The 19,678-nt window shown below is 32.4% G+C and overlaps 2 protein-coding genes across 2 annotated transcripts; both read left to right on the top strand.

The window, feature by feature from the left end:
• The first annotated feature begins 81 nt into the window (after window positions 1-81).
• LOC134246380 (1-deoxyxylulose-5-phosphate synthase YajO-like) lies at window positions 82-8,406 on the top strand. The gene is made up of 8 exons (XM_062728745.1): window positions 82-347; window positions 1,426-1,559; window positions 3,122-3,272; window positions 4,329-4,502; window positions 4,795-4,892; window positions 6,416-6,597; window positions 7,183-7,319; window positions 8,193-8,406. The coding sequence occupies exons 1-8, from the start codon at window positions 267-269 to the stop codon at window positions 8,313-8,315; spliced, it is 1,080 nt and encodes a 359-aa protein (XP_062584729.1). The 5' UTR covers window positions 82-266; the 3' UTR covers window positions 8,316-8,406.
• Window positions 8,407-8,776: 370 nt separating this feature from the next.
• Window positions 8,777-15,157, top strand: LOC134246378 (1-deoxyxylulose-5-phosphate synthase YajO-like). The gene is made up of 8 exons (XM_062728743.1): window positions 8,777-9,178; window positions 9,853-9,986; window positions 10,845-10,995; window positions 12,270-12,443; window positions 12,704-12,801; window positions 13,820-14,001; window positions 14,526-14,662; window positions 14,808-15,157. Exons 1-8 carry the CDS (start codon window positions 9,098-9,100, stop codon window positions 14,934-14,936), a joined length of 1,086 nt encoding a protein of 361 aa, XP_062584727.1. The 5' UTR covers window positions 8,777-9,097; the 3' UTR covers window positions 14,937-15,157.
• Window positions 15,158-19,678: the final 4,521 nt, after the last annotated feature.

Genomic DNA, 19,678 nt, shown 5'->3' with positions numbered 1-19,678 from the left:
CATGTGAATAATAAAGATTAAAAATATTCACTCGAAAATCGTTAAAAAAGATAAGCATAGTGTTTACTTATCTAATTTAGAAATACCTTTATTGAACAAACAGTTCACCATGATTGTCCTAAAAAGATAAAAACCAATATCACCCGGATTACATGCAGGGCGTCCTTCAACATACATGATTAGGACAAAACTTGGGTCTAACATCCCAAATCTCCATAGATCTTGAAAGAGAAAGTTCGTGGTACCGTCCTGAGAAAACTTCGGACATGGAGTACAATTACCTCGGCCGCTCGGGACTTCGTGTTTCCAATATTTGTTTGGGTACTATGACATTTTGTCAACCACAGGTGGGTTTAATTTAGAGCTTTACTTTAAAATAAGGTTTTTTAAAATGAATTTCATGTACCCCATTACGTTATCATTGAACGCTCTGTGTCATATTAAAAAAATGTGTCATTCAGTTCAGTTGATAACAGGGGAGTAAGAACAAATATCTGGTAATTTTCAGGTATAGTATGGAGGCTTTGGACACCCTATTTACAATGAATTCTTTCATATCTAATTACATTTCAATGCTTGTCGCAGTGGTAAGATGTGTTTGCTCTAGAGTCGTCGAAAAGCGAGGAGTAAATCTTTTGTAGGACTGTGGGACATGGAGACCGGTTCTTCGGATTAGACCCTATAAACGGAGGTTCCGTGTCGCAGAAGGTGCTTGCACTGCTCAATAGCCCTGAGTGTGGAGCATAGGTAAAAATAAATTGCAGCTATCCACCTGCAAATGGTGACGAATCCATATTAGTGAAAATTTTCTGGAGGGACATTAAACAAGAATCTAACAACGAAATAAAAAATATTTCCATGAAAATCACAAGAGTTTACCAAAATCAACAGCTTAAAAACTTACGACTTTTCAACTTTATACACAACCATTCTTCACGATAAATTAAAGTCTAGACTTTTCGATATCATTGACAGCTGCTTTTTCAAATAAAAATGGAACTCGTAAATTTACTTACCTTGTCATTGGTTATTTGCAAAAATATTTTGTTAGAAAACATTCTGATTGTACACACAAGTACTCTGAAGTCGACATCAAAAAGATGCTTGAGTTTCTTAGGATTGTTTTTTAAAGAATATATTTTGTAAAATAAACCTTAAAGTAAGTTTCTTTTTTTAAAATATAGAAATTGATAGGGAAAATTTTCTTTGTGGAAGAAGACCATCAACATAGTAGTTTTCATAATTTAAAAGCCCCATTACAACAAATACCCATTCCTATTCTCCATAGAGAATTATTACTTCTTTGACTTCCTCCTCGGCAAACTTTGCAAAGCGCATTGAATATAAAAGATGTATATATAATCATATTCATTTTTAGAAAAAAGTGATTGCATATAAAATAAATATTAAGTTTTCTATTTATAGATAGGGAAGTTAGACAAAGAGGCATCACATAAGGTTCTGGACCGGTTTGCCGCTCTGGGAGGAAATTTTATTGATACTGCCGATGTCTATACTAAAGGAGTTTCTGAGAGTGTTATTGGCGAGTGGTTGGTGCGGTGCGTATAAAAGCCAAGAAAATGTAGGTAGTTAAATTAATATAAATTCTTAAAAGGAGAGATTTGAGTTAAGGGAGTTTGTTAAGAATATACTTGTTTGTCTTTGTAAAAGAACAGCTAAAGTTGCAAAGCTTAATATCCAAAAACAATATTAAAGCAGAATGTTGATAAGAAATCCTACACAGCGTCTTTAATTAATCTTTAAGTAATTTGATTCAAAAGTTTAAAAAAAATTGTTAAGTCTAATAATAAAGATTAGAAGGCCATCTTTAAAAACAGTTTTCTTGTTCTCTCTTGACTAAGGATAAAAACAATTGGGTATGCAGGTACAGGCAACATTTTTCTTTTTTTGTTTAATACAAAAACACATAAATGTGGAATTTAAATAGTTATTGATGAATATGATGCATAAACAAAAATAATTGTTTCCTGAAAGTCAAGAATAAAATCGTAAGTCGGACAGTTTTAGTTTACCGGTCGGGAAAATGGCAAAAAAATTTAATTTTCAAAGATGGTCTTAAGTTTATAATTTTTAAGATTATTTTTCTAGAAATTAGGATTTTTTATTCAATTGAACAGAAATAGTAGGACCATAAAATGAGTCAATATGTTCTTTTTTTTTAACTTAAGTTCATACAATCCAGGAGGAAAACAATGAAATATTTTCACTTTTTATACTTTCTAGATTGCAACAAAAATTTCGTGTCTCATTAAATGTATTTATAGGTTAAAAAAAAATCTGTCAGACGCGAATTTACAAAGATCTCTGAATTCTTCTTTGTCTTTATTTGTACATTATGTTCTAAAATTTTGATTTTGTGCAGGAAAAAATATATTTGCGACAACCTTTTTTCCACCTTTTGTGCATATGAGTAATTAAAATTGCAAATATTAAATTAGAATTACAAATCCTATGAAAGAAGAGAAACTGAATGAAACCAGTTTACAATCAAATATATAAACTGAACGCAGAAGAATCTATGAAAATGAGAACACTACTTAAATAATAGTAATGTTATGTAAGACACAAATTAGATCGTCCAGGAAAATTTTACCTCTTCTTTTGATAACTAAATATCCCTGAAATCTCTGTTTCTCAACATTAAAAATACAATTCATATGTTTTGATTAATGCGTTAAAATTGGTGATGATACTCTGTAGAAGAGATTACTAACAACCAGAACTATTATGTTTACTTTTGTATTATACAATGTACCGTCAAATATCTGCATTAATTCGAACCATTTGATTTAAATAAAAACAGGTTTGAAAATTTTAGAGAACATGTTTTAAAATGGGTTTAAATATTAAAATTATAGAAATTTAAAAATGCACAGTTAAGCGATAGACCCCACTAATGTTTTTTTTAAATTAACCCTTTGAACACCGAGTTTCACACAAATTCAATCAGCCATCGTTTTACAGAATTTATGTCATTCTATTCTACTTTCTATTTTAAAGCAATATAAAGACATATAGCGGCATGCAAAACAGTGCACTATTATATCTTTCCTGCATTTATTATGTAAATTTTAAATGTTTTTATTCTTTCTTTTACTAGACAACAAAGAGAAAAGTTCGTGATAGCCACTAAGGTCAGAGCGGACATGGGGGAGGATGTAAATAACGTCGGGTTAGGACGGAAACACATCATGGCGAGCTGTGACGCCAGCCTTAAACGTCTACAGACAGACTACATAGATCTTTACCAGGTTACTTCTGAAACTTTTTAGCTCCTCAATGTGTTAGGCTTTATGATAATTTGTGTTTACTGTTAACATATCTTTGTTTAAATATGAAGATTGATTTGATGAAATGAACCTGCAAAAGTAACCTGATACAATCAAATATTGATGAACGATTGTGAAATATTATGGAAAATTCAAATTAGGAGAAAAAATACCCTTTTTGAATTTGAGGTTATAGCATTGAATAAGTTTTATAAGACAAGTTAAGGGTTTTTAAGCTTTTGAAACGAAATTTAGGTAATGAATTCCTCCATTTCCTGTTTTTTTTAACATGCTGACTTTTAATGCTTGAAGATAAAAAAAATAAAGGTTTGTCATCTGTTTCTTTTTTTTTTATTTTCCAACTCTTTTCTCTCTCTTTTACTTAAGTGGAGGACATAAATTTTATAAATTAACATGTGCTGTACCATTCAGCAAGCAAATCTAAAATTCGCGTGGGGCTCCTATTGCATTAAAAAATCACATTTTCTAATTTTAAGTACATGTATAAGAAATGAAATTTTATCCCCTCGCAAAACTTTCTAGTAAATATTTTGTATTATTAAATTTCAAGAGATGGCGTAGGACCATTATAATAAAATTTGATAAAAGGTTAAAAGGATCATCTTTAAGATGATATTAAAATGTTCACGTCATCTAGAATTACGGAATTAGAATAATACACTATATTAAAAAGATAAATAATTGGAATCTTACAAGAACACCATTCCTTATTTTTTGTATATATCTTAATGAAGTAACAGTCATTACACTTTGAATACTGTCTGTACAATAAAGATGTAAAATTTAGTTTTAACGCAACTAGAGACTTCCAAAATGATGACTATCAACGAGACTGTTGAAATCCTTGTTTCATCAACTTGTTTGTCAATAACCTACATCGTTTTAGAAATTCTTCATATATAAAGCATACTCTCGAAACGACTATGAAATTTCAGTAAGGTGCTATTTTATTTTCAATTTTGAATTTATTTATTTTAATGGTTTTGGATGAATATTTTAATTATTTTGGTTCAATAGGTGCACCACTGGGACGATGCTACTCCTCCTGAGGAGTGGTTGAAGGCGCTCAACGATTTGGTCACTTCCGGTAAGGTGCGATATATTGGTATGTCTAATCTTTGTGGCTGGCAGCTTCAGAAGGTCGTGGATATCTGCAAGTCTAGAAATTACCCGCCAATAATCAGTCTCCAGGTATGATGAAAACAAACAAGACCATCATAGAGAATAATGTATCTGCGTTCCATTTTTCTTTGAAGAAATCATAGAAAAACATTTTGTTATTCAAATGACTGAAATACATCTATTTACATTCTCCTTTTTGTAAAGAGTTTACAATTAAACAATTTAAAACATTTAAGGAAGAAAAACATTTTAAAAAAATATGGTTGATATACAGGTACACGTAATTTAATTTTTAAAACCAACTGTACATGTATTTTGTTGTTTGAATGTAAACAGCTATCGTCTTTTCATCACTTCTAAGCAACAATATAGTTTACTTTGTCGTCATCCGGAGTTTGAGGAATTTCAAGTCTGTAAGAATGAGGGTCTTGGTGTGTTGCCATGGAGCCCATTAAAAGGGTAAATATATTTATAGCAGTCCTTTTTTACTAACTGGATGTTTTCTTTTCTTTTCTTACCATTTCATTTACCCATAAAATAATATCTCAATCAATTGAAAAATCACACTAGTTGATGCTTACCAATCGGAAATCCTCGGCTGACTCCGCTACGCTCCATTCAAACCTCGGATGTGATTAGTGGAGGAATACGCAACAGATCCTTACATTTCTCCGCCGGAAACTGCCTTATCACTCATTTCATATTTCGCTCTGCATAACGTTCTTCGAAAACGTTTCTTAATTTGTGCAATTCTTTATCGTAAACAGGTTTTGATTACATCCTCATGTTAATAGGCTTTGAAAGCAAGAAAAAACTGTTGAGTGTGCCACAAAATAACTCCGATTTCAAGTGTATGACATTTGAAAGAAATTCAAATAAGATCACATGACTGAATCAGCAAGATGGTAGATCACCGTTGACGTTCGAGTCGGATGTGATTAGTGGAGGAATACGCAACATATCCTTACATTTCTCCGCCGGAAACTGCCTTATCACTCATTTCATATTTCGCTCTGCATAACGTTCTTCGAAAACGTTTCTTAATTTGTGCAATTCTTTATCATAAACAGGTTTTGATTACATCCTCATGTTAATAGGCTTTGAAAGCAAGAAAAAACTGTTGAGTGTGCCACAAAATAACTCCGATTTCAAGTGTATGACATTTGAAAGAAATTCAAATAAGATTACATGGTATATCACCGTTGACGTTCGAGGTTATGTGCGAGGTACTAGTCATCCGAGGAACTCCGAGTGGATGCTTACTACTCCATAGCACTTGATCTCATCTCTGATGAATTAGAGGCAAATGTTTGCTCTGCTTCCGATCTGTATTAATTCAGTGGACTTTTGAACTTGGTTTGTTATCTCCATATTTCCACTTTAAAATGTTAGTGATTAACAAACTGTTACATGTAAGTGCATATTACAACAATGAAGCGCAGCGAAATGCGTCATCAACTAAATGCAATGGTTTAGTTCAATATTGGACCGTTGTTTTGCTTATTCCATAACCATGACATACCAATTTGAAGATGGCTGACTTTTAAAACTGCTGATTTTGAGTAAAAATCTTTAATTCAAAATATCAGTGGCTCAAAGCTCTTGCAAGGTCTAAAATTAAATCTAATCATCAGGCATTTTTTCCTTACATTTTCAGAAGAAAAGTAGTACCGGTATAAGAACAAGTATCAATAGTTGATTCAAAGGATAAAACATTTTCAGATGATCAATAAGATAAATTTATTAGCAATTGAAAACCTGTATAAGCATATGTTTTGCCCTATGTATAATATGACCCGAATATTTAACGCTTAAAATATTAATCAACATAAATCATTGTGATTTTAAGAAGAGATTTATTAAATTGAATTACATGTATGTCGATTTTCACAAATGATTATTAAAATATTGATAGTTCTCTTTGTAACATATAAAAATTTTCTTACCACAAATGATTAATTTGTATAAATTTCCTTTCATAGTGGAATGCTGACGGGTAAATATAAGCGTGGGGTACGGCCGCCCATGGGCGCTGGGCGAATCGGGCTCGTTGCCCAAGACGAATCCAGAGCAATAGAGATTGCTCCAGCTTGGAGTAGATATGACAATAATGAGGCCTTCTGGAAACTACTGGAAGGAATGGAGAAGATTGCCAAAGAACATGGTACTCAATTAGTGTAAACAACATAGCTTAATTAAGCGTACACTAAGCAATTTTCTGCACTATTTGATAATGAAATCGTTTTTTTTTTTGTATCTCATTTGTATGCATTTTAAGAAAAATGTAAAATCAAAATCTTCAACAAGAATCTAGAATAAAGTTCCATAGTAAAATCCTCTATAGTTAGCTTGTGAGCACTAAGTTATTCAATGGAAAGTATACACATTCAGGCGATATCACATGCAGAGTTGTCATTCATTCCTCTCTCAAACACCGAAATAAGCTTGGTCTAGGATAAATAACCTGACAATCACATGGCAATTCAAGATAATCTTAAAATTATAGATCAAAGTAAGTATATTCGTGTTCCTCAAGAGACAAACGTCAGTGCAGAATTTAAATCATAAATTATTAAAACAAGCGCACAATTTCTCGTGCTTTATCGTGATCCATATACGCAACGCAACAAGAAAGATGAATGTTTGAGCCAATGATTGAAAATGACATTTAGAAGTCAAGTTTTCAAACAAACATTTACTTGCTAATGAAGAAAATGATAAAAATAGAACACACTGTAATTTTTCTCAGGCAAGTCCATACCTCAGGTGGCTATCCGGTGGTTACTTCAGAAGGATGTGGTTCCCTCTGTCATCATCGGAGCCAACTCTATTGAGCACCTAGAAGACAATGTCGCGGCTATTAACTGGAAACTTTCAAAAGAAGAGGTAAAGTTAGTTCTCAAAAAAGTCAAGCAAAATGAGTAAATACAACTTTTTTATTCATCTCGTAAGTGGATATCCTGTAGTTATAACAAACCATTCTTTACAGAAGCTCTAAAATTCAAACACATCCTCACTCTCACTCATACAGATTAATTCTCAAACTCTTACACATTGTCCTCTCTCTCTCTCTCTCTCTCTCTCTCTCTCTCTCTCTCTCTCTCTCTCTCTCTCTCTCTCTCTCTCTCTGTGTGACGCAATAAAATATTTTGCTTTCTTTATAAAGAAATGGAATCTGAACTAACATAGGTATAGCTAAAACAGTTTTAAACCAAAAGATATCATAACTATATATTTCTTTTAACTTGTTTGGATAATTTAATTTTAGGAATTGTATACGAAAAATAGGGGGAGGAGAATATACTGAATTCCAATTATTCTATAATGTCAGCAGGTGTATTTTATTGTTGCACATTCAATTCATCATTTGTCTTCGTATACCCAGTATTTTTGCCTGACGTCTGTTATCACTGTGATCTAAGAAAAATGGGGAAAAGGTTTTTTTTTATACAATCTTCATCAAAAGCTCTTCTGTATTTTTTTTTTATTTCCTTGCCCACTTTTTTCATTGTTATTCTCCCGCACATGCTGGTGAGATACTTAACCTTTGATATCGAATTATATATATGTTCCTTACTGACAAAAAATAAAAGAAAAAGTATTTGCAAAATTAATATTTGTTTCATATGGTACTAACTAATTTATTTCGATGCGTTTCCCCATAAAAGTAACATTACCTTTTTTCGTTTTCTTTTTTTTCTTTTTCTTTTTTTTTTTGTAATTGTCATCTCAACGTTTCCTGTATCTTTTTATTCGTAGATGGAGGAGCTCGACACGTTATCCAAACCAGAAACTCCGTACCCATACGAGATGTTATATCGCTTGAACATCAACAGAGTGAATTCCTTCTATCCTCGCCCATATGTTGAGAACAAATTATAAATATGTATAGAAATGCATTATTACCTGTACATGCATATGAAGAGATGTGAACAAATAAATACGATATAGCTTGAGTTGAAAGCTGGAGTTCTTCATATTTTCTGCGAATACAAAAAACATTTTAAGAAAGAAAGAAAATACATGTAGGGAGCTATATTAAAGTGAGACAAGAAGTTTGATTTGTTGAGTCTTTTATGTGGAGTTTAATAGTTTTCTTCCCATACAAAAGTTTAGAATAAATTCTGTTCCATTGGTGCAGTATTTAAGGAAAACATTTAGTATTATTAAGATCACATAGACATTGCAAGAGTAAAACTCTAGAATCATCACAGCATTTAGAAGTAACATGGTTATTGCGAGGGCAATGGTAAGAACATTGCTTTTTTAACAACTTATTTTGACATCGAGTATCCGAATTTACCGTATCACTGGGGGTGGGGGTCTTGACGGATGTATTAGGGAACAGGACATGATTCCTCCTCGCTTTTGTAGTGTGTTCTTTACAGTAGATTTGCAGGGTCATACTATTTCGTTGCACACTTCACCTTTTGGATTTACGGAGTTAAAACAAAATCCTACTCGACACTGTGAAAACGATGTAAAACTTTCTACCTGAGATATATCAGTAAGCAAATGGATCACCATAGGACGATAAGATTAAATATGGGGTGCCTTACATATGATAAGCATATATGTATTAAGGACCTACCACATTGCAACTCGTCATTAATCCTGAAAAAAAGAAAATAAGTTCGTAGTCCTGGTCTTAAGAAGCATCAGACATGGAGTACAATTACCTCGGCCGCTCGGGACTACGTGTGTCCAATATTTGTTTGGGGACTATGACCTTTGGTCATCAACAGGTCGGTATTTAACATTGTTTTTCCATCTTCATGAAACCCTTCTCCAGTTATCACGAACAAATACCATGGTCTGTAAGTATAAAAGGTTATCATAATAATTTTCTCAAAATACATCGATCTTTCCCTGAAAGATGATTTTTCGTGAAATTGTCCGAAATGTTGATAACATCAAAAATTATGGAGGCTTCTCTCGGCCTTCAATCTATAAGCTGTTTGCAGATGCTCATTTATACATTTTATGCATTCCGTTGAAATATTCAGAAAAATTATACAGACTATGATATACTTGATAAATAAAATGATTTCAACCGCTCACAGTTGAGATATGCAACTTGCTTGAATACATAATGCAGCAAAAAGTTTCATATTTATAGCCCGATTTCTATTTTTTTTTTTTTTTTTATAAAACCAGTTCATAATTTAATATTTTCTTTTTTGATAAATTTTTATTCTGTTTTTCCATATGAAAACACAGCAGAGTTACAATTGTTTTGATATGAACCATATAATAAAGATTCCACTTCCGAAAAGAAATATTTTTTTTTTGAAATTGCAGCTGATAAGTAGTCGTTGTTTTAAAAATTAGTTAGTATGATTTAAATTTATAACTTTCTTAAAATATTAATTTTTCTTAAACAAAAATAACGTTCATCTGAATGAATTATCATTTACAGATAGGGAAGTTGGACAAAGATGCATCACATAAAGTCCTAGACCGGTTTGCTGCTCTCGGTGGAAATTTTATAGATACCGCAAACCTCTACTCTAAAGGCGTTTCTGAGAGTATAATTGGCGAGTGGTTGGTACGGTGAGTAATTTAGCTAACATTATATAAACACAATACTTATATTCGAGTCTCTTTAATCCAAACCATGTTACGTACATTAATAAATGCATGGAAACGACTTGGCATGCTAAGTAGAGTAGATTGAAGTTTGTTCAAGGTAAATAGCAGTTGACTTACGATTTCATTGTGTTGATAGAACTAAAACAAAATTAAAATGCGAATGAATTTCTAAATGTCTAAAGTTGATTTCCCACCACAAAAAATTAAAATGTGGGTCGGAAAAGCAATCTTTTTTTTTTTTTTTTTACATTTCTATAAAGTTTACAATGCATACCATACTATTTCACAAGTTTACATTTAGAATAAATATGACACAAAATCTTTCGTTCTAAGTCATTGAGATTCCAAAATTATTTAACATTAAAAGATTCAGATCCTCTGAAAGAATAACAAATTAACATATTACAATGCAGTTTACAGCTTCATAGTCACACATTTATGTTATAAGTTTTTGCATTTACCTCAATTCAAAATTTACATGATCAATCTATATGAATGCAGAACAATGTCATGTATTCTTAAATATCCTGTCTAAAGAATTATTAAATTTCTAGGGGCCAATTTTTATTTTACTGAAATTTTAGAGTTTTGTGGGGACGTAATTTGGTGTATTCTCTTATACCTACAAAAGAAAATATGATTTTATAGCAAAAATTCGTGGAAAATGTTAATTCGTGTATGAGGGTGCCCAATAATTCCCCGAAAATGAGTCACCCCGAAATCTACTGATTCCACAGTTGTCAGCAATGAATAAGTCATGTAAATCTTATATACTAGTAGTTTGAAAGATAATATAAATGTTAATTCTTCTTTTTACAGACAGAAAAGAGAGAAATTTGTGATAGCCACAAAGGTTGGATTTGACATGGGAGATGATGTAAATAACGTCGGGTTAGGAAGGAAACACATCATGGCGAGCTGTGACGCCAGCCTTAAACGTCTACAGACGGACTACATAGATCTCTATCAGGTTACTGGAAACTTCCTCCAATAACGCAATCTCAAAATTAGTATCAGAAATTCATAACCATATTAGCAAATTCGAATTAAACGTAAAGTCTTCAAAATTAGTATCAGAAATTCATAACCATATTAGCTTCAATAAGGATATTAAATGTTAGTATTTTTAAAACAAAAACAATTTTTGAGATATTAAGATATAAAGTTAAGTGTAGTTATTCAGTTGGTATGGCTGCAAGTAAATTTAGATATTATAATCTGTCTTTTGTTTATAAATGAAAAACAAATATACAAAGAAAATAGGGAACATACAGTAAGCATACTCAAAATCCATTTAAACAATCTGAATCAAGAGCAAAGCAAACACGGACTTCTAAAACATGAGAGAGTTATGATCAGGTGCCATTGAGGAGTGAGCATCCCTTATCGACCTGTCAAACCCGTGTTCTCAATTTATTGTCAAAACAATGGTCTTGCAGTTACACTGAATTGACGACGGATAGCGGTATTTCCTTTATTTCCCGATCATGACAAGGAGCACACGGCTGGTGTGACGTCGGCAGGGGATGCTCACTCCTCCATTGCACTCCTCTGATGATTTGGAGGTCCGTGTTTGCTTCGCTCATATTTTGTATAGTTTTTTTTACCGTTGTGCTTGAATACTTTTCGTTATCACCATACATTTCATGATATCTACAAATACTTGTTAAAGAAAGTGCTTCATTTTCCAGATGAAGGTTAGTCTGTACCCAAACTTTGCTGAGATGATGTTTACGTTTCTTTCTTAAAACAGCCTTGTCCGTGGCAAATAAATGAGAAAAAAATCCTTCAAGTTGAATAATTTTACAGGAACCAGGGTGACACAGTTAGATAGATTTCAATATTAATATTTTTTTTCTATTTTAAAAAAATATGTTTGTTCTAAGTATAAGAACAATTTATTATATTGAATTTTTTAAATTGATCTGTTCATTATAACTTTTTCTAGAATGAAATACTTTTACTGGCCCCTGTATTTGATTTCTTCACAGTGGTTACTACTTTTCTAACCATAGTTTAAGAAATAAAAGCAAAGATTGGCTTTTTTTTAATTCATGTTTTTTTTATTTATTATACAATAAATCCTCAACATTTTAGTCTTTAAAACTTTTTATAGGAAATTAACCTATTTCATGATGACTTCTTGTTGTAAGCATGAAATTACATATGTCAAGCCAAAAAGATGAAAGACTTTCTGTCATTGTTGTCTTATCATAAATATTTTTTGAAATAATTTTCTAACAGGTACATATTTGGGACAATGCTACTCCACCTGAGGAGTGGTTAAAGGCACTCAACGATTTGGTCACTTCTGGTAAGGTTCGATATATTGGTGTGTCTAATCTTTGTGGCTGGCAGCTTCAGAAGGTCATGGATCTCTGCAAGTTTGAGAATTATCCGCCAATCATTAGTCTCCAGGTAGAAATGTATAAAACAAACTATACATTCACAGTAAAGAATTGTGTAAGAGCATACAGGTTTAATAAGTCATTCGACTCGACATATAAGTTTTGCGATAATCGATTCTTCAGTCAAGTAAAGTTGATTTAATGTGTCTATATATTAAAAGTTAACTTTAGAGAGAATTTGAAACAAAAAGCTATTAAAGATAACATAATGTTTTCCCAAATACTAGCTTAAGAAAGGTAACTGTTGTTGTATGTCTATCTTCTTTAAAGCAACAGTATAGTTTACTTTGTCGACATCCGGAGTTTGAGGAATTTCAAGTCTGTAAGAATGAGGGTATTGGTGTCTTACCGTGGAGTCCATTAAAAGGGTAAACTATTCTATATTAACACCCTTTTTGACACTTGTTTGAATGTTTCTTTTTTTCTTCCTATGTTAAATCTTATCAAATATGAGATGTAGAAGATAACTCAGTGCATATCATTTTTTTAAAAATAAAAGAAAACATGCATGTAATGCTACAAATAATTTTAAAAAACATATAATTGGACATGAATTTCATTTTAATTCATCGGTGCTCCTTTCATCGCTGTAAAACCATTCTTTAAAAATAATTGACGGTTGTATGACAAACATTAAAAAAGAAAATATTGTTGATTTTGAGTCTAAGTTCTTATACGAAAATTATGCATTCTTAAATCCTGTAAAATCAATTTAGGAGGTTTTCTTTAAAACTCCTAAAGAATATGTAAATTGACATAAAACCAAAGCTGTATCTGCAAGTCATCGTCATTTTAAGCAAGCACGTTTTTAGTGTGACAAAATAAGCATTATTACATGACTGTATATTTTTTTGATATATATGTACAATTATTAATTCTTTGTTTATATTTGCAAAAAATAAAAATTCAGTTAGAAACAAAGAATTTTTGACAATTATGAGCAGAACCAACAGGGCTCTCTGGAAAAGAGTTGGTATTAGGTGTCGTGAAGGAGTAAGCATCCCCTGTCGAACGGTCACACCCGCCGTGTGCCTCTTATCATGATTGTATCACGAACAAAATCCGTAAATAATGCCGTATAAAAATAATGGCCTAAAAATTTGCATAAAAAGATGTCAATTAACATTTGACTTGAAGACAGCTTTTACTTCCCAACGTCATGTATTGACCATATGATTTTCAAACGTTGAAAGTTGATATCCTTTCATCAACAACTTTTAGACGCCATATCGAAGTGATATATAGTAAATTGCTACATAAATCATGGGGAGAGTCTTCAATTGGCATCAATGAATTTTCAAGTAAAGAGTCAATAACTGATTATTGCATGTTATACTTATATCTTGATCCGTATTTGCGATAAAAGTAAAAAAATTCCTTTCTTAGCGGAATGCTGACAGGAAAATACAAACGTGGAATGCAACCCCAAGTAGCAGACGGGCGAATCGGGCTTGTCGCTCAAGACAAGTTTAAGGCAATGCAAATTGCTCCCGCTTGGAGTCAGTTTGACAATAACGAGGCCTTCTGGAAACTAATGGAAGCCATGGAGAAAATTGCCAAAGAACATGGTATTTTCTATCAATTTCCTATCACTTTAATGTTTTATCTTATGATTTTTAAACTTTTGCTACACGATTTAAAAAGACGATCCTCCTTTAATGGGATAGTCATTGTATAATTACTGAATATTGATCATAAAAATTCTTGTAAAAATAAATGCACATTGAAGAAAGAGTCCCTGAATAAATATGAAAAGCCAATGATTTCAAAATTCCAACTCTACAATTCTTTTCTACACTTACAATTTACATGTAGATGGTAAATCATAATTCATTGTTTGTTATTGGTTTATTACAATTTGTCCCTTTCAACTTTCCAGCATAGCTTGCCATGTGTAAGATATGCCAATGGGAACGTAATTCCTAGACGTTCGATTTATAATCCTGTAAAATGTCAATTGCATGTTTTCATAATGCCGCATTTTGCCAAACTCGGATAAGACGACAGTATTTTAAGGTCTTATCTGTAGGATCCGACAGAAGGAAAAGAGATTAATAAAACAGAAAATACTTTCTGTAATTGTCTTTCTTAGGTAAGACCATTCCACAGGTGGCTATCCGGTGGTTACTTCAGAAGGATGTGGTACCCTCTGTCATTATTGGGGCCAACTCTATTGAGCAACTAGAAGACAATGTCGCAGCTATCAACTGGAAACTCTCAAAAGAAGAGGTAACTTTTTTATTACCATAGTTACTGGATCCATCATTTGAACTCTGCTACGACCAAAAAATAAGCACAGTTCCATCTTTTATTCTGTTTCCTCTCCAAATGTACAAAGTGTCATCTCAACATTTCCATAATCTTTTATTTATAGATGGAGAAGCTCGACGCGCTATCTAAGCCAGAAACTCCGTACCCATACGAGATGTTATATCGTAGTAACATCAACAGAGTGAATCCCTTCTATCCTTATCCATTCGTTGGAAATAAATTGAAAACCTAATTTATAACATGGCATTGAATATAAAGAAATAATAGCAATACGAGTCTTACTTACTAGTATTTGGAAGTTGAAGTTGGTTATAATTATTCGAATCACTGTGAAGGTCTTTCCACAACCACGTGATATATAGCGCTTTCTAGCCTCATTGTACTTTTATCATCGTGATGTATTAATACAATCATGTATGTGTTGCTTAACATATTAAACTTAGTGAAGTTTGATTTTCCTAAAATCTTCTTCACATATATTAGTTGTTTCAGTACGGAAACTTTGTCAGAGGAAACAGTGCGTACTTATCATTTAATCTTATTCTTTTTTCACTTCTGGATTACTGAATACAGATGAATAGATGTATTTTTCATATTGCCCCTCAGTCATTTAGTACCCGATTTCAACATGGATCTGATACATGTAATCCATTCTGAAAAAGTGTCAAAGTCCTCTTTTTCATATTCGGCCCATCGCCTGGCGTAATCTTCAACAGAATCCATAATATTTATGAAATTCCGACGCCAGTTGAAGGATCGGGATTCTCTCTATCTAGGACCTGTTAAAATGAGTGATCTAAGATTATAATTTTTAGCCATGTTTCCGTCACCTCATATTTCCGTTTTTCTGCGCGTGTCCAGCAGAACTATAGTAGTAGGGTGAAGAAGAACATGAACACGATGGAGAATTATTTTTTTCAGATATTCGATATCCAGGCCATGTTTTAGGTAAAGTTTTTTTTTTTATGATTATAAAGTTTTGAAGCAATATACAGTTCATGTGTACTGGTATTTGTAGGAAAGAGAAGGTGTAGTCTTAAACTTGAAATATAATGGAATACAAGACTGGACCCCTTTGTGATTAAGAATATTAATTATATTAATCACGTCAATTCCTTTATTGGCATATTGAAGTTTAAGGAAAAGACGAATTAATTAAGATGCATTTTCTTCAGTAAAATGTGTGTGTGTGTGTGGGGGGGGGGGGTTAAAAACCTATGATTTTCAATATCTATAATCGAAGATCAGAGCCTATTCTGGTGTCGAGGATTCAAAAAATGGGCTTTCCTTGATCTTTTCAAGAAGACTATTTAAAAGTTTCAAGGGACAGAGTAATATTTGTTGCGAATATGATGTAGGCCTATAACTGTTGATTTACATAAGGTATTAATGAAGCAAAAGAGGCATTGTGTCTTAAAAGATTATTGCACTTATGTCTATGTGTATAGATAAAATGTCCAATCACATTTACATTGCTACACTGTGGACTGAAAAGATTTCCAACACTATCGACATTATCATTATATCCATAAGAAAAGGTTGTCCCTAGTTTTTTTTATCCAAAATTTTCTCTTTGTCTACGAAAAGGTGTACTCAGTGATGGAGTTTGCATGGTGATAAATCTTTTCGAGAATTCTAACTTTCAGTGACAAAATAGCATGCTCAGGTAAAATTAAATGTTTTTATAAAAGTTGCCGATCCCCACGATTTATTTGAAATTGATGACATGATATTCTTTTATTAATTGATCCTTGTTTGATAAACAAGTCCACAACATTAGAAGATTTGCAGTTCAGATTTAGGTGGCAGAATACCATCATTCAGAGTGATGCATATTTCATCCTTGTCCCATGTGAATCCTCGTTCATTTGCGAAAGTGCTGATTATATGTTCCTCATTAATATTATATACAATGAAGCGCATTGAAGTGGTAAAATTTCCCGTTTGACTGGAACGTCTTGAGCTATCTTTAGAACGTTGATTGTCATACAAAGACACGCCCATTTCTTTAGAAAGGAAAAATCGGTCAAATTTGGAACAGATATTCCACAAATATAATAGCCAATCAAATTGACGGTCTACATAAACACAGAATAAGCACGTGTTCGACCAATTGATGCATGTGTTATGGAAACTCCAATAAACATGATAAATTCATAATTATGTACAAATTCGTTGCAATACATGTTTTACGGAAGCTGGAACTCTCTAAATCTCTCTTATATCTTTAAAAATCTCCATTCCGGCGTAAATCATGTTGCTTGTCGCAAAAAGTGGAGTGTCCTAAATCGTTACGACGAATATTTCTTGTTCGTTTCTAAAGAAATGGGCGTGCCATTCTGTTATAATTGACGTTCAAAACATGACTCAGGACGTTTCATCCAAACGGAAAATTTTACCACTTCAATGCGCTTCATTGTAATTTTCTCCAAGATTTTATCATTTGAGCAATGCTACTTTAACATGTTTGCTCTAAAAAGATACCTCACCAGGCATCTTTGAAAGATACTAGAGGATGCTGTTTGTTATATATAATCCTGTTTGAAAAAAAAATCACTTGTCAATATCATTTATTTGAAAAAAAAATGTCAATGTTTCGATTTTAAAGTCAAATAAAAACGGGTTAGGAAATGAAAATGTTAGTAAAATTTTGAATATTTTTCAAATTTAAGGAACGCATCGTCTCTCCTTTAACCTATTCTTTCGTTTTTGAGGAAAAGTGAGCATCAATCTGTTGATTATATTGCAGTCGCAACTTCTCGCCTTTCCGACGATATTGATATCTTTTTACAAGAAAAAACTGGATATTTTGGAACAAAAAATAGGTTTCATTATTTTGATTTCAAAAGAAGTGTCGGTTACTCTAAAAGAGCGTAAAGTAGCAAAAAAATGTATCAAAGTTGTATTGAACTTGTACTGAAAGTTTGGAATAAAACAGTTTAGAGCGTTGATCGGTAACTTGGTATCTATCAAATTCTCCTGCAGTACCACATAGTCAATAATTTAACAGGCAACTAGAAATGTTACAAGCATCATGCATTAAGGGGTAGGGAAGGTTGATTTCCGGTACACGCTCTGAGTAAGTCCGAAATATCTGAGGTTTTTCAGGCTTTTCGGGATTTTGATATTTAACTAGTCCGAAAAATCTTACGTTTTCCTGACTTTTTTATGATTTTGATATTTTACATGCCAGGAAAACGTCAGAACCGGCGCCATTACGAAAACTGGAAATTTCGTCATCTTCCACTGGAGTTCATTTTCGATAGTTGTGAACAGAACTAAATGCCGAAATCAGAATTTATCAAAACCACAATGCCTCTAGTACTCACCAATATCGATGAAAAGAAAATATCACTCCACATTTCGTAACAGGACATGCAAGATTTTAAAATGCACGAAATGAAGACAAATCGCGACAGTGTGATGAAACCTTTTTCAATGGATTATTTATTTCATAAATTGAACCATAATAACTATATTGGCAAGTTCTTTAAGTATTGTACTATTGACTTTTGACTTTGAAATTTAATTCAGTTCGCAAGTATCTAAAATCATCTCGAGAATGCCGCCTCCGGTTCGAGGCGGCGATTCCAGTTTACGTACATGTAATGGCGCCGGTTCTGACATTTTCTTGGCATGTAAAATATCAAAATCGTAAAAAAGCCAGGAAAACGTCAGATTTTTCGGACTAATATTTAACGTGCCAGGAAAACGTCAGAACCGGCGCCATTACGAAAACTGGGATTTCGCCGCCTCAAACCGGAGGTGGCATTCTCGGGTTGATTTTCGATACAAACCAAATTAAATGAGGAACTCACTATTTATCAGTAGTACATGTACAATACTTTTGGTACTTATCAACATCAATTTATGATTTGTTTATAAAATATACAATATAATGAAAACTTCTTATCTGACTGTCGAGATTTGTAGTTTTCATCTCATGCATTCTTGAATTTTCCAATTTCTGTATCGAAATGCGGGAGTGATGTTTTCTTTTCATCAATACTAGTAATTGATGATACTAGATGCGTTGTGCTAGGGATAAATTACAAGTTTGGTATTTAGTGTCGAAAGTCATCTCAATTTGGAGATTTCCAGTTATTTGTAATGGCGCAGGTTCTAATTTTTCCTGGCACGTAAAATATCAAACTCGTAAAAAAGCCATGAAAACGTCTGATAGATAATCATATTTTGGACTATTTCTGATTAAGTACTTATCGATATCCACTGGTGGTTATGTAATATCCCTGTGGCTGTGGTAGCAAAAACTAGGGGGTCAAATTGACATTGTAAATTAATTGAAACAGATGAGAGTCATTTGGGTTCAGGCTATAATTACAAGCCTCTTGAAATATCAGCAGGAGGTCCTTAGTTAGGAGAATTCATTAAAGCTGTTTATATTGCCCTTTTATCTCTTTGCCTAGGCAATCTTTATGTTTACAGACAATACCACTACTGTGGCTTACATAAGAGAGCAGATGAGACGGGGAAGCAAATCTTTGAATTGTTATGAAATGGTTATTGACTAATGATAGAAATATTTGGCTGTCTACATCACATTTTCAAGGTAAAGCTAATTGTGATGCAGTAGATATTATCAAACTGAGTATGGATGTTTGACAAAGAACTATATATGTATAATTTGCTATTTTTTACTTATCACATACACGCCTATTTAAGAGTGAGAGATTTTATGTTTTACGAGATTTAATAGCACAAAATGAGATTTATTTCCTTTTAGATTCTTAAATTTAATAATAAAAATTGAAAACTACATGTAGTAAATTTTGAAAATACAAATAATTGTTATATTTCATTTACAAATGTCATCAATGCTATGCAATAAGTTCAAATTTATAAAAGAAATACTCTACTGATATTAATTAAAGGTTTTACTATTAATCGTTTAATGTTTGAAAAAGAACACAAGTCTAGAAAGAAAATCAAAAAATATAGATATAAATGCCTTCC

Source organism: Saccostrea cucullata, unplaced genomic scaffold, assembly GCF_032062105.1.
Source record: "Saccostrea cucullata isolate Sc308-1 unplaced genomic scaffold, CSIRO_AGI_Scuc_v1 ctg22, whole genome shotgun sequence".
Classification (NCBI taxonomy): Eukaryota; Metazoa; Mollusca; class Bivalvia; order Ostreida; family Ostreidae; genus Saccostrea; species Saccostrea cuccullata.
Note: the sequence above shows the minus strand (reverse complement) of the source record. Positions and strands in the feature narration are given on the sequence as shown.

Coding starts and splice junctions, on each gene's coding strand:
- LOC134246380 (XM_062728745.1), top strand. CDS start 267: ATGGAGTACAATTACCTCGGCCGCTCGGGACTTCGTGTTTCCAATATT. Junction 4,503..4,794: donor CGCCAATAATCAGTCTCCAG/GTATGATGAAAA, acceptor ATCACTTCTAAG/CAACAATATAGTTTACTTTG. Junction 7,320..8,192: donor GGAAACTTTCAAAAGAAGAG/GTAAAGTTAGTT, acceptor TTTTATTCGTAG/ATGGAGGAGCTCGACACGTT.
- LOC134246378 (XM_062728743.1), top strand. CDS start 9,098: ATGGAGTACAATTACCTCGGCCGCTCGGGACTACGTGTGTCCAATATT. Junction 9,987..10,844: donor ATTGGCGAGTGGTTGGTACG/GTGAGTAATTTA, acceptor TTCTTTTTACAG/ACAGAAAAGAGAGAAATTTG. Junction 10,996..12,269: donor ACTACATAGATCTCTATCAG/GTTACTGGAAAC, acceptor ATTTTCTAACAG/GTACATATTTGGGACAATGC.